The sequence below is a fragment of the Diadema antillarum genome, unplaced genomic scaffold, assembly GCF_040938485.1.
Source record: "Diadema antillarum isolate AM-2024a unplaced genomic scaffold, OU_Dant_1.0 seq00000030_RagTag, whole genome shotgun sequence".
In the NCBI taxonomy this organism is placed as follows: domain Eukaryota; kingdom Metazoa; phylum Echinodermata; class Echinoidea; order Diadematoida; family Diadematidae; genus Diadema; species Diadema antillarum.
This window is the reverse complement of record NW_027271146.1, coordinates 325,783-341,351: the sequence shown is the minus strand read 5'-3', so window position 1 is coordinate 341,351 and position 15,569 is coordinate 325,783. Positions and strand designations below refer to the sequence as shown.

General features: G+C 38.9%; 1 protein-coding gene across 1 annotated transcript in view; it reads right to left on the bottom strand.

Annotated features, from left to right (window-relative positions):
• Nucleotides 1–2,142: 2,142 nt before the first annotated feature.
• Nucleotides 2,143–15,569, bottom strand: part of LOC139725261 (atrial natriuretic peptide receptor 1-like) — a 281,503-nt gene continuing 268,076 nt past the window's right edge. The window contains exons 13-22 of the mRNA XM_071636348.1: nt 15,332–15,488; nt 14,432–14,645; nt 14,023–14,110; nt 13,170–13,309; nt 12,332–12,484; nt 11,538–11,636; nt 10,624–10,715; nt 7,950–8,286; nt 6,012–6,032; nt 2,143–3,069 (exon numbers count right to left, since the gene is read on the bottom strand). Of these exons, the coding sequence (XP_071492449.1) occupies nt 3,005–3,069; nt 6,012–6,032; nt 7,950–8,286; nt 10,624–10,715; nt 11,538–11,636; nt 12,332–12,484; nt 13,170–13,309; nt 14,023–14,110; nt 14,432–14,645; nt 15,332–15,488 (1,366 nt within the window). The 3' untranslated portion in view covers nt 2,143–3,004. The remainder of the gene's footprint in view (nt 3,070–6,011; nt 6,033–7,949; nt 8,287–10,623; nt 10,716–11,537; nt 11,637–12,331; nt 12,485–13,169; nt 13,310–14,022; nt 14,111–14,431; nt 14,646–15,331; nt 15,489–15,569) is intronic.

Here is a 15,569-nt window from a genome sequence, read left to right as displayed (position 1 = left end):
CTAAGAGGAATAGCTAAAATAGTATGATTCAATAGCTACGCAGATCAATTTTTGCCAAATCTTCAAGGTTGATAGTAAGAAAATTAGACCCAGAAAATACAATGCCGATGTATGGACGTTGATCCCTCCAAGTGAGAAAAATGCTAAATCTGACCATGTTGACTTATGGATATGCCTTCCTGTTTCGCAGAGCTGAACGAACGACTCGCAAAGATCACAAAACCGTTGTCTCCGCGGTTTCTTTCCGTAAGTTCAGTTGACGAAATTTAGATTGTTCTCTAACATTTCATGGATGATGTTTTTATTTGACTTTTAGATTGAATAGAGATTGCGGTGAGTAAATCTTTTTTATTCACTGTGTCTGTTATTTAAAAAGCATTTACATACATACATACATACATGCACACACTTATAGCTTATTTCCAATATACTGAATAACAGTTAGCCTTTTGAAGTCACTGCAATGTAATCACCCTGAAAAAGAAAAGGCAATCATGATTACCAGGGACATCTTTGAATAGTGGATGCCGTTACGACCAAATATGGAAATGCTTTCCAACAAGAGGGGAGGCGAAATATCACAAAGGATTTTCTCCCCTGTGATATGAAAAAAACCCCCAAACAAACAGTGTTCACTATTCGAGCAAGCCAAGAAACTCGAAAAGATCGAGTGAAAAGCCCGCATTCTGTGACAGCTATTAATGCCTATTTTATTATTGTCTTTTGCATGTGGGGGTCCTGGCATAAGCTTATGAGTCACATTGTGGACGTTGTCAGGCGAAGTTTTATGAGTGAGAAGGTGAGACTACCTTCTTTCACATTTTTCGTTTTTGTTTTCAATTTCCACCACAACTACCTGCTTTCTAATCTTACATGATAATATGAGTAAATAGCAGTTAACACATAAGGCGTTTTCATTATTAGATGCTCAATGTAAAGTCCCGTATGATATAATTATTTCATTGCATTTTTTCTTACAATATAGTATGAATCTGCGCTAAAACTATTATATGCATTAGATCGATTATATAAAATAATATTGACGTGCTCTTCATTGCTGTAGATCAGTTTAGTACAAGACGAATATTCACTCCGTCATGTTCGTGGTACGTATGTACACCATGAGAAAGAACAAAATCTCTATTTACATTGTGCGATTGATTTTGTACAATTTATACACAGAAGAATTCATTGAATTCGTGACGACGAAAACTACAGCTTAGAATTGACATTTGCTAGAATTTACTTCCGATAACAATGTTTCCATGGTATGCATATGCTTTTTATCGTCATGATAAAGCTTTTTCTTTCCCTTCCACATGATAATTTGTTTAATAGTTCGTGGAGAAACTCGAAAATGATGAACAAATAGGCCTCGGTAGTGAGCCAGTACCATTCCAATGTGAGAAATTAGTAGAAACTTTGAGCACTGGAGAACCGGCACACATGTTGTTTCCCATTGTTATTAATACTATCCTCGTAAAATATTGATAAGACTATTATGATGATGTATGTTTGACGTATTATCAATACATGATGATAATGATAATCAATTTCCCTCAACATCATTCACTTACATCATTTAATACCCTAACCGTTGCAGAAGACCTTAGTGGTATGAATACACAAGATAGTAACAGATACACAGCAAAACAAAATATGACAGACAGTAGTATTTCTTAGTATACGTCGAAACGCAGACAAATGTCATAGCAATATCTCGACTGAAGGCGTGCTCACAAAATAACTGCAATTGTTAGATTTCACACTGGCTTGGGATGATTCCCAAAGCGTATTCCAGCATCACAGCAGTGTGACACACACTGCGAATATAGCTAGTTGCCCGACCGCCGCATCATAACAATTGATTAAGGTACACACCACGGCAGTCTGTACCCGCAGACTAGCAGTGAATTGAATGAAGACATTTCAGGATGCTAGAAATTGACCATAATGAAGCAGCAGGAGAGGCAGAGTATTACTGTGCATCATGTTTTAGCAAGCTTGGCGCCTGTAGGTTTTCCTTCGGAAAGGTTTTGGTTATTCCTCATACAATCATTTGCCCCTGATTCTGGCTGTGACTGTGAAGGATCGCCTAATAGGAAGACTCCAGGATCAACAAAGAGCCTGAGGACATGACTGATAGATGCTCTTCATCGAGTAACGAGAATGTCTCACTGGGCTTGCTGCCATTTGTTATGATAAGCCAGTTCAGGGCGAAGGTCTAAACTGACCCTAAACAAGTCTTCATATTTATGCGTAGTGAAGGGAAAAAGTGATGGCATTTGACAGTAATCACTCGTCATGCTTCACTTTAACAAGAAATCCTAATGCTGACAGAAACTCATAAATATTCGTGTATATACTAGCATGTAGGAGAGTTTGACACACTGTATGGCAGTTTGATTTACGCTCCACGTTGTGCTCCTGAGTCGACTGTTTTGTTAACACTCCACATAGGATCACTTCTCATATTGATGCTATATATGGCAATGGCGATGGTTATGGTGAAAATAATGAAGCTGATAGCTATTTATTGTAATTATTTCTATTATTTCTACCATCGTGCTGCAGTTATTGTAAGTGTTGCTGTGATTATTATGATCATTATCACTATTATCATCACTACCATTCGTCGTCATCATCATCATTATCATCATCATCATCATCATTCTCTCACTCTCTCTCTCTCTCTCTTCATTCTCATTCATTCATTTTCCATTGCTATCAATGAAAAGTACTCCGTGTAGTTTACTAGTACTTGTATGTAACAGTCCCGATACATCTCTTGCACATCTCTTGTGTATTGGTTTAGAGTGATTCAAGTTAGATTGCGAAGCACGTAGAATTCTTGCCAGGCATTCGCTATATGAGTCACAGTGCTGAGATCCGTGTCCAGTCCTCCTCAGTCTGGAGACATGTCACAATCATAACTCCGCGTGTTGCAGACTGGATTTCTCCGATCTCTGTCTAGTAGGCTACTGTCGCTCAAGGCGTGTACTAACTAGAGAACACTTTCTCTGATCAGGCAAGCTGTCTCTGACTCATCCTGTGTTTCGTCGACTGAGCCTGTGCGTTATAGATAGACACAGTAAGTATGAAAGGCGATGGTATTAGAGGTGGATCATGCTGACATGATATGACTACACAGATTGTAAGCATTGCAGTCAGTCAGCGAAGAAGCGTATGACAAGAAGTGTGAAAAGGAGACATGAACATGCTGTTAACATTGTCAGGGATGGTTTGCAATCTCAATAAAAAAATCCACATCAATTTTTTTTTTTTGTCATTAAAACTGTAAATTAGACGGCGTACATGAGTTGCTTCAAGTAAGTGATATAGCAATGTCAACCTGAACGCACAGTGCGCAATGTATTAAGCATATAATATACAGTATACATGAAGACATTATACATAAAAAATATATAAGAACTTGAATTGATCACTTTATTCTTAAAAAGAAAAGAATTGTATTCTGAAGAGTCGCCATATCTTCACTCTAACAAGACGATACAATGACGATATGAGCATACGAACGATCATAAGCACAATGTCAACAATGATAACGCTGGTTATTTGTAGAACGAAGATGGAACTACAGACATATACAAATAACGGCCAATCATGTTTGTATAATTCATATTATATGTAATAAGACAGGCAAACTGGTATGGCATAGGGGCACGTGCTGAAGTCACTTTTCATTTCCTTGGTCCACGTACGCGATGACGCAGTCTATTGATTTACTGTGTGTAAGGAACTCCTCTAAACAACGTTAAAGTAAGTTACCAGGCAAATCCTTCCTGACAGGATGATAACGATGAGTCAAAAGACAACATCGATAGGAACATACATTTTGTTTGTTTGTTTGTTATTTTGTCTAAACTTCTCAGTGATTTTTGTTCATAAAAAGAACATTAATACCAATCTCGACCTGTCGAAATGTAACATTTCTGAAGAACTAATTACCACTCTAAAACGTATGCAACGAATGACTACAATTTCTTCATCTACGAATTCATTTCACAAGGAAGTATTAGTTTGGCTTAGCTATGCAAGTCCTTGATAAACCAGTGAAGCAGTTCTTTTTTCTCACCCCTCCACTTTGTATAATGTGATTGCGACGTACATCACTTTTACTCTTTTTTTTCAGATATCATATCAAAGTGTACAAACTTTCTTCAATCTGATTTGTATGAATAAATTTCACTCTTCTTGATGATTGAATTATTTCCTGTAAATTTGTTCTTCAGTTTGCTTCTTCTTCCAGACTCAAAATGAAACGTGAACATGCAACGACGAAACATTTCTCCACAGTTATCGATATATTTAAAACAGAAATGAAGGAAATGCGAAGATAAATGGCAAGCAACAGACACGATTTAAAAATGACTGAAAACGACTTTAATTATGGTTTTAAAGAAACCAATAAAGAGACAGGAAATGAATCATATCGATTCTCATCAAAGGATTACAAAAAAAAAATGATAAAAATGAAAATTGCTCAGTAACGGCAGCCAGTTTCTAGAATGATAACTTTTCGTTTTTATTATAATTATTACAATTAAAATGTTTCCGAACAATCAGAGCAAATAATGGAAAATCAAAATATGTAGGAGCGCTATTTATGACGAAAGATATATCAAAGTAAAGGCTGTAAGGATTTAGACACCTGCGGCAACCACTAACAAGCAATTACTAGATCAACACAAAATTTCACATATGATGATAGAAATTGTATTCATGCAAACATTTATTAACGTAAAATGTTTTTCAGGGCAACTAAAAAACAACAACAAACAAACAAACAAACAATCAAGTCGTGCGACTTCCAATGTGTTTTGATTGTTATACAGGTACATATAGAGGTGACAAGGAAAATGAGGCAAATTGACCAAATCAGTACGGCACGAAGCGCTCTTTATTTTCTACAAATGTAAATTTTGAAGATATGTAATCAAAGAAATCATAAAGCAGTCATTCATAGTGATCCATTGTATGAGACAACCAACATCCCAAAACTTCTTGTGATTACATTTTTCACAAATGGTTTGCATGTGATATTACATTTTTCACAAACGGTTTGCATGTGATATGATAAAACATGATAGAAAGCATAATCATTTTTCTATGAAACTTAAACGCAACTATGCACACAAGCGTAACTTTTATTACTCACATCTAAAAGAAATGATGACAAATATTGATTGAAAAAAAGACGGAGGAAGTGAGCAACACGAAGTGAAAGGAATTGATCCACTCTAGAATCATAATCAATGTGGAGGTGAATACAGAGAATAAATTTCAGACATCAGAGAAGACATACAACGTCGCAAAAATATCTTTCTAATAGATACTGACGACATAAAGAGGATTCTCCTTTGAAGCATAACACCCAGAGTTGGAATAGCGCGTTTAAATAATCTTGGAATGAGAGCCAAGAAAGTGCAAAGAAAGAGCACAAATAATAATCTAGGAATTTGTACCTGGTAGGGGTATATGAACAATGTTTGATTCTATTGCAGGCATAGGGGAAAAATGTGTGAGAAAAATAATGTGACTTAAAAGAAATACATGCAATCCTCATTGATTTAACGTGGATTTGGTTAAAATAGATAACGGCTACCCTATGGCTAAATTAGGGTGCACGCCAAAGGGAAACGATCCTTTTAGATAACAGACGGGGGATACATCATCGTCTTAAGAAAGTTGCTCTGTGCATGTAGCCTAATATAGCAATAGCGTGGGTTGAGTTTATCTTTTCTATCAGCGGTGTGTGAAACACAAGATGGGCTACGCTAAAGAATGTGGTGGAGTAGAATCCATCAAACATGCCTGATGTACAGAAGGTATACCAACACCAATATTTGCTACTCCGTTTCATGCAAAATGCCAACGGCCATTTCACAGATTAACAAAAAACAACATTTTCGAAGATGTCCATGCCATGTTGACGGACTCTAGTCAAAGGAAAGCATCGTTAGCATTCACAACCGTATAACTGCACTTACTTATCTTGGCTGGTTTCCCATCTGATAGTTTGTTTTATAACACAATAGGATAAAAAAACAAAGAATAATAACCATTGGTAAAATATGCTCTAGATACAAAGACATAAAAGTTGTATCAGAAATTGCATATCATTGTTACAACATTCATTGGTGAGAAAATATGTTATTTACTCAACCAAATTTACTTTTTGGGTAAACATCGTACATGACACTATTAAAGTGTGTATAGCTACAAATAATATGATGCTGCTGATTGGTGGTGGGACAGTGTGTAGGCCTTCGTGCTTATGCCCTATCTCTCGAGTAATAAAGGTGATGATCAGCATACACTACACATTATACAAAGCTGGGTTTCTAGCTAAAATTCATTCTGATTTTGTATGACGAATAATCAGTGGACTAATCGCCTTGAAAAAAAAATTGTAGACGCGACCCCCACCCTCAAAAAAAAAAAAAAAAAATGGAACGCCTGCTCCAACGCCTTAAAAAATTAAGCTTATGTTTGAATGCTTGATCTTCTTGCTGACAAACCTGCAAAGAAAACGTTCTTTTTTATGTGAAGATGTAAGCCTCCATACCTCTATAGATATCTTATTTCGTGAGTAATAGTGTTTGGCGAGTAAGGATCTGGCATTGAATAATAAAAACAGAAGGAATTCGAGTTGTGGCGATCTGACCGTAAATGCAGCCGACCAGTTGACGTTGTAAATTTGCATAAGGGTATATCAAAAGTCCAGGGCACTTGGTATGAACTGATTGATATTCAGCTGATATTTGCTACGGTGGTTATGCATTTATTTTTCTGTCCGAAAGGGTCATTGAATGATTTTATTTATGGTTGGCAACAAATACTCTTTCGGCATTAAGGTTGGATTACCGATAAAAAAGCATGTCCTTTATGACACATTGCAAGAGATCACTTTTCGGCGTCTTTGAAGCTTTTAGATCTCATTTGGATTTACAATATCAATCTCACTGAAAACCTCAACAAAGGCAACGGGAATATTGCAAGTGTGCATCAATGTGGAAATGTTGTGGCTGACGATTACATGTCGTTCTTAGGATAAATTGGTTGTGGGAAAAAAAAACCGACAACAACCTATGGTATTTTTTGTTGTTGTTCTAAAATGCAAGGATGTGTAATGATCCGAACTTAAGTGCATTCCCCTTTGAACGAACAAAGTAGATAGTACAAAATGGGGGAAAAAGGGATATTGTCAAAGCGTTTCAAGGACGTGTGAATGAGTCATGTCCAGATCTTCTGTGTAGGATGACCAAAAGGATTCCGCGGGTATTTTGTCGGAGGGATGTTGAAATCAGACAGAATAACCAAATTTACGTCATTTTGAACATTCTTCAACATTTTGTATGTTTTGAGGTCTGAAGAGCAATACTGATAACATAAAAAAGTAATTAAAAAGTTTGAATTTGATATATGGGAAGAACAGAGTGCAACTTGTCATTCCAACTTCCGTGAAAAATTTCGGAATATCTATGACATACGCAATACGTTCAATTTGCAATGGATACATTCATGACAAAGCTCTCTTGTCGGGTCGTCTCATACAGTGAAATGAACTAGTCAGAATCATGACATCGTTTAGACATGTTTGGTTTTAAAACAATGTAACTAATGTCGACCAAAATTGGGGGCATTGCTCTGTCAGGTGCATTGCTATGTCAGCACATGCCAGAGCATAAATTAACTACCGTTAGGCGTAGGAAAGCTCCCACTTACGGCTGAAATAGTCATATACATAAAAAAGCACCCAAACCGAACAAGTGTGACTTCGTTTCTGATGTCGAAAGACAAATTCCTTTATGCACCAACAATCACATAAAAGCACTTATTGATTATCATCATTTAAGAATCGTGTTTTTTTTTTGAACGTGTAATTGGTATCATTCATAAGATTTCTCACTAAATCTACGGCTCACCCGGAAGTGATACATGACTGCTTCGACTTCCAACGGAAGGCGAGTTCGGTTTCTTCAGGGATGGCTTGATTAAGTTGATGGCATCGCCATTCTCAGGTCCCCGAAAGGGAGTACTCTTGTTGTTGGGGTCTTCCTCGTCGAGGTAGACGCTGTTGACACTGTTGGCGGTAAGATTGGTTTTGGCTGACGTTTGTAGAGGCGGTGTCTGCATTGCAGAGTTGTGCTGGTGTCGTGGAGATGACGAAAGTTCGATGTAATCTCCCTTTAAATCATCCTCACTTGGCTCAGGTTCTTTGTGTTTCCCTTCTACCCAGTAAGTCAGCATCACACCCTTTCCCTGAATGAGGAAAAGTGACAAACAAACACATAGACGACACACAGACAAATACACACCACGTACGAGTTAGATTCCTGACAATATGATTAATGAAATGATGTTAAATTAATTATTTCGCCAGCTTAGATAGATACACATTTGAAATATTCGTATCTACAAGTCTTATTTAATGTGTGACAGAAGCTCAATTGTCATTGTTTGTGTGTGCTTTATTCGAACAGAAATCATCATTTCTCTTCATTAATTCGAGATGTACAAAGACAAGAAATATGTGACATCTATTTTCTTCGCTGAGTTATCCACAATTTTCAGTAGCGGAGGCAACTTAACTTATCGTAAGTCCGATGTGTTTCAAAAAATATTTGAAACGCATGTATGACGTCATGGTATTAGTCACAGCGCCATTATTGGCCATTTTATGCCATTTGCTAACTTGAGCGGCCCCTTCCACGATTGAGTTATCAAGAAGTTGTTGACTCTCATCTGTGCCTCTACATACAAGAATGACGCAATGGCATAAGGATACGAACATAGGAAGAGCTTTAAGATGCTACCAGGCACGTGGTGTTTATTGTCATAGATCCTAGCGTCCCAGTACTGTAGCCATAGGCCATGCAATCTATAGTTACGTTCAGACGGCAGGCCCTAACCTCGAGGTTAGGAAACCTCGAGGTTTCGCTCTTGCCCCCTAACTACGACGTGTGTCCACACGACGAATCTTAACCTCGAGGTTACGAAACTTCGAGGTTAAGCTTCTGCCCCCCGTAACTACGAGTGGGTCCTACTCGATGTTAAAACAACAAAACCGGAAGTTTCAGCCCACACTGCTAACAAGGCGTCTATTTATTCTTTAGTCGAACCCTGTCGGACTCGCTTACGGGTACTCTTTTTCTCTGTCATGGTATGCAGAGATAGCACTGCACTGATGACTTTATGCCTTTATGAAGATATTCGTCGAAAACATTTTTTTAGCGTCGGAGAAGAATATAGAATACAGTTTGATAGCGAGTAAATGTTAATTCGACGTGTTCAGTTTCAGAGATCAAGCGCATGGGAAGAAAAGATGATGTTGTTGTGTCATGCGTCATAGGTTTTTCACGTGTGGTGTATTTGTGGTGTACGTTTGGGAGGTTGACCCGGAAGCAGAGGGAAATTGTGGGGGCCGGAGTTTACGGCGAGGTCACTCTTAACTTCGAGTTCGTTGTGTTTTGTGTCCACACGGTGCTTAACTACGAGTGGGGACCCCCCGCGGCTCGTGGTTAGAGCGCTAACCATAAGATTTCTCGTGGCTCGAAACTTCGAGCAAACCTCGAGGTTTGCTAACTACGAGTGCGTCTTCACGGTCCCTAACTACAAGCTCTAACCTCGAAGTTTCCTAACTTCGAGGTTAAGGGCTCCCGTCTGAACGTAACTTATGCCACCAATAAAACTTAATTAAAGCCTTTGCTGATGGGGACGTAGTGAGGCGGTGTTGCTTCGCCACCATGATCGCTGCCAAGGTGATAATAATGAGAATACCCATCCAGTCTGCTTAGCTCATGTCAAGTACGATGTGAGCTCAGATTTTTTTTTCCTGCCTTATCGGTAGTCTTCTTCACGCGGTTCGGTAGTCCAAGATTAAATCGGGTTAACCTAGAGTTTAAGGTGGTCCATTTGAGCATTTCTCCCACACTAAAATGGTGCGTTTCGTTATAGTGTAAAGCGCGAGTAGCTAGCATAGAGAGACCTATGACTTAAAATACACAAGACTCATCAGCAGTACCATGGACTTGAAACTGTGCTGAAAATCTGTCAGGTCAGATCAAAGAAAGACGGGGTTTGGTTGATTATTTGCAATTATCACTTTGGTAATAATTACTCAAAATGATTCATAATAAGGTTCTTGTGGGAGTAAAATCCAGTTTAATAAGGAATTGGGTATTCTGCCTTAGGTTTTGATGTCCTAAGTAGCTGAATAGAGTATCTTAAAGATACAGTAATTGCTAACTACTAGGGAGTGAGAAGCAATAACACATATATAATGCGAAAAAATGGATATGACTTTTGAGATCATTTCATAGTTGCTTGAAATGACGTCAGCGTAGGAACACTGTCATGACTACCGTGTCTGGTGATGACGTAACGACCGTATTGAAATTGAATGCGTTTATGCTATGTGACAGATCCCTGAGGTCTCATCTGCAGAGAGGAGAGAGAGAGAGAACCTCCAACAAGTTCACGGAACGATTTGAAAGAGGCTGAAGTTCCTGATGTCATAAAGGCTGTGTGTGTGTGTGTGTGTGTGTGTGTGTGTGTGTGTGTGTGTGTGTGTATGTGTATGATTATCACGGGACATACCTTGACTGGCATCTCTCCCCTTTCTGACAGAATGTATCCGCCTAGCCCGTTTAGCAGGTTCACACAGAACTCACTGGCCTGAATTTTTAGAGCTGGTTGATGGTTATATCATCGTCACCATGGAAATAAAACAAACAGACAAGCAAGCAACACAAAACAACAAACAGACAGAGAGAGAGAGAGAGAGAGAGAGAGAGATCACTTCAAATATGCATTCCACATTGCACAATTTCAGAGAGTCGCTCGTTTCTTTTAATACAGTCGTCTCCCTTATGACGAAGTCCTCGTGCCGGCAGTTTTCTTTCGTTATATCGAAATTTCGTTGCAGCCGAACAAATAAACAGTGAATGATATAGAGTGGATAATGCTGGTGAATGAATGTTAGATTCGTTGTACCTCGTTTTAACCGGGTTCATTATAATGGAAGTGCACTATATCTGGTATCCGCATATCAAGTGATACACGGTACTATGATTATGTGAATATCTAAGAATAATAATTGTATTCTTAGACGTGTGCAGAATGTGGTGTTATCTCTCTTTTGTTGTTGCTTTGCATTCACGCAGATGAGTTTGATAAGTCAAAGAACATTATCACTACCACACTGTGAATGAATTATGAGTATGGTTATGTTTTAATTGAGCTTATTTCGATTCCTCCACAGACAACAAAACAAGAAAAAAAAACAAGCAACCTGACAAATACGGTTTTACTTCTGATCACGTTATCTGATATGCGTTAAGTGTGATTCGATGTTTTCTCTCATTTCGAGTGAAGTGGGTTTTTTTCCGTAGGGTGCGAAACCCATTTCTTCCCCAAAACAAACAAAAAAGAAACCTAAATAATGGATGACATCAGCTACTTAAGATAAGACGTTCTTAAGTGAGTGTGAAAGAGATGAAGAGTCCCTTTACCTTCCCCTGTTGACTCCATGCGTGATGCTGTGTTCACGGTGTCCCCAAAGAGACAGTATCTTGGCATCTTGAGTCCTACGACACCGGCTACCACAGAACCTACAGAGTGTTTGACATAGACGTGCATCTTTCGTGTTACTCTCTCACTCAATAGGATCATTATACTTCATGACCTGGTGACACCGAGTCATACCTACACTTTATTCAAGTTAAATTCCTACTATCATCCACTACGGCAGCTAATTCCCTTCCCCCCACAGCCAACACGATAAAAGGGGTCGTAGAGTTTTGGTTGAGACCTAATTTCAGGTTTCTAACATTTTTTTTTTTTGTGTGTGTGAGATAATGAGAAACCTCTTATGAAATGTGAAAGAGCATGTAATTTCAAGAGGAAGTCAGCGATTACTTGATGAAAATTGGTTTTGAAATGGCTGAGATATCAAAAACAGAGCGATCCTAATGAAAGGCAGGAGCCACCTTTTATTACGATCGCTTTGTTTTACTTTGTTTTTGGATGTCACAGCCATTCCGAAACCGATTTTCATCAAATAAACTTTGAATACCTCTTAGAATGGTACGCTCTGTACTATTTCATAAGTGGCTTCTCGGTATCTCGCAAAAAGTTAAAAGCTCAATCTTCATCTCCACCAATACTATACCATTCCTTAAACAATGATAAATGTTTGAAGTTATTTCTTCTGATACCTGAAATTTTATCGAGTGAAGTCCATTCGAAATATTGAAACTGCCATCGACAGGCCGTGGGCAGTGTGGAAGTGTGGAAGTTCACTTACCTGAGTGGATTCCAGCCCGAATTTTAAGTTTTTGGTCCTGCCTGTGTGGGATGACGAACGTTTCACACACGTTCACTAGATCGAGCGCCATACTAGCAATCTCGCCAGCGTGTTTGTGGCCGTTCTTCCTGGGAACCCCCGAGACGACCATGTCTAGAGATGGGAGGTAAGGTTAGCACCTATCAAACTCCATTCAAATGACATAATAAAACATAATAATGGCATAATAAATATCTGTCTAATTTCATCGTCACGGTATTAAAATTCACCGCTTTCACGAAAATGTTGACAACCTATCACGCTGGCAAGATCCCTGTGCTTTATTCAGCGATGAATATCAAGATAAAATCAATGTTGTCTGGTCCTTGTCTATCACCGCACATAGACTACTCAGTCTTTTAGTCTCCGCAAGAACCATGTTCATTGACTTGAGTCGTTTTGTAAGTACTCAAGTTTGTATTTACTCTGCACAGATATAATGGAGATCTTTATGATGGACACCGCCTCGCAGAATGGCATTACAAGCATCCGAGTGCATTCTTAGTTTTACATAATTCACAGCGAAAAACAACAACAACAACAAAACCTGACTTTAAAACCGACACCACCACTACCACCACCTCACCCACACCCAGAACAACAACAACAATATTTACCATCCAACCAACGAAACAGTAAAAAAAGAACTGTCAAATGAACAAGTCTGGAATTTATACAGCAACTATATAGCACGTAAAGAACAACGTTAGATTACAGGCCACTAACTTAAACGAATGTAAAGACGTATACTATTCCAAGAAAAGCTTAGAAAGAAGAAGAAGAGTTATGTTACACTTACATGCGTCTCCTATCGTTTCCACCTTGTACACGTCATAATTATCTATGATGGAGTCGAACGTGACGTATAGCTTGTTGAGTAGTGCCACCACCTCGTACGGCGAGCTTGTGCTGGAAAGACTTGTGAAACCTACGATATCGCTGTTCGGATAAAATTACGTAGGAAAGAATAAAAAAAAAATAAAAACCAAACATCTAATCATTAATATCTTCACGATAACAACGATACCAAAATATACGAAATGTACCTAGATTTAACATGACATTGAGAGAAAGAGAGTCTTGCAGTTGTCTTCATTTCATTGTATCGGCATTTTCAGAGGGCATTTTTACTACTGCACGAGCTTACATGACCAATCTGATAATATCTATTGTCCTTGAGTAGAGTTGAAAATGATACAATTCACAGATAATCGGAAGTCTAGAAACTTTACAAGCATGTTTATGTTCCTTTCATGTTATCTAGAAATCAGTCAGTGGTAGCCTTTTTGACAAACACAGCCAACGGACACTTGATGATTGGTGTAACATGATCGTGGGAAGTGTGAGTAACCGATCGTCTGTTGGAGTTGAAAACACTTCATAATGAGATCAAGTGACGACGATCGTTGAGATAGGCATGTAACCTAACGCTAGTCACACAGTGCTCCAGAAATGTTGCCTTCCAGGAGGAAAGTGAAATCTTGCATAAACAGTCCTTTCCGTATTCATCTTTTCCCCATCATTTCATCTCATGCAGTCTTCACATTTTCACAAATTTTCTGAGACAAAATATTTGAACATAAGCAATATTGACGGGCACTGCATTATTATCATAATCAAGGGGAATAATAGAAGTGTCAAAGGTGACTTGCCTAAAGAATATTGTGCAAGATTCGTATTGCTCAGCCTTGGCTGCGTTGCCTTGTCTCAAGTCGTCTGCTACAGGCTGGGGTAACATACCTGTAGAGAAGAGATCAAGCTGAAGCTTTGACTACGGCAGAAATATACAAATATATGAACATCATATTCCCGTATGCATTTCCGAAGACAAATATACTAAGGCTTACATGCAAAGGCATTTGGGTTGGTTCTGTCAGTATAGCTGTCATTTACAATGTCGACATCTTCCTCTCTTTTAAAATGAGTAACCGTTTTTTCTTTACTGTAACAGTGAATTATAATTATATTTGTACAAATAATTTTTGTTGTAGTTAGAAATGGGTTCTCGTGACGCATTGTCTAGGGACCGTCTAGGGGCGTATAATTTTTTGGAGGACTTACTGTACAGAAGTCTGTCTGTCTTCTGTTTTTCAAGCAGTAAGTCCTGCGTTCTCTCCGCCACAATGGACTCCAGATGACGGGAATATTTCTCCATTAGCTGCATCATGAGGTCCACCGGGCTCAGCTTACTCGGGTTGATGTTATGCAGGGTTGCGCGGATTTGAGAGAAATGAGGGCGCTGCACAGGGTTGATACTCCAACACCTCTCTATTAGCTGATTAAAGATAACGAAACGCTTCAACACAAGACTGTGCCCGGTTTTCAACGTTTGCTGAAAATAACATCGATTCCGTGCAGTGTACTAAATAACAATTAGCCAGGCTCTTTCTACAAGAACAAGATGGCGTGCGTCATTAGAGCGGCAAACTTGAAGTTCGTCTCTTTATCTCAAACAAATGATTTTAATTAGAATGCCTCGATCGAAAAGTTCACGAAAAACCACAGAAGTTAGGCTATTCAATTAACTTACCTTTGGACACCCAACTTGACCTTTCCTTACGATTACTATTTTTCCAGAGGAGCACAATGTACGACCAATGGCACAGGTCAATGCAAGGCTTCGTCGACTCGATGTCATTTCTAATTATCCCACAGGAATGCAATCTTTTCATTCCCAACAATCAGTGAACGTGGTCAGGTGGATACTAGCAGGGAGGTGAGGTACTACGGTGTGCGACTGTACAGCTATGCTGCATGGACATTCATACCCCCCACCCTCCTTCCGCTGCTCTCGTGGAGCGACCCACATTTTAGAACCACACTCTCATAACTTCGCAGGTATCAGTGCATAAACATAGGTACAGACAATAGGTGCTTAGTGTAAATAATGGCTCATTACGTTTGATAAACAACATTTGCCATAAATACGTAAAGCTAACGGTGCAATTTCTAGAGACTCACGTTAATGAAGTCCTGTGGGCACGGACACTTCTCGTCGTCCGTATTGTCGGCCATATCGAGATCAGGCAGTGGAGGTCGCCAAGTCTCGTCCAGTGGGTAGTCGTCTTCGGGGATGACTTCATTTCGAGACGCAATCTCCACCAGGACGACGCCGTAACTTAAAAATGCCCACAAAATCCCAAAGAGACAGACAGACAGACAGACAGACAGAAAAACAAACAAACAAACAAACAAACAA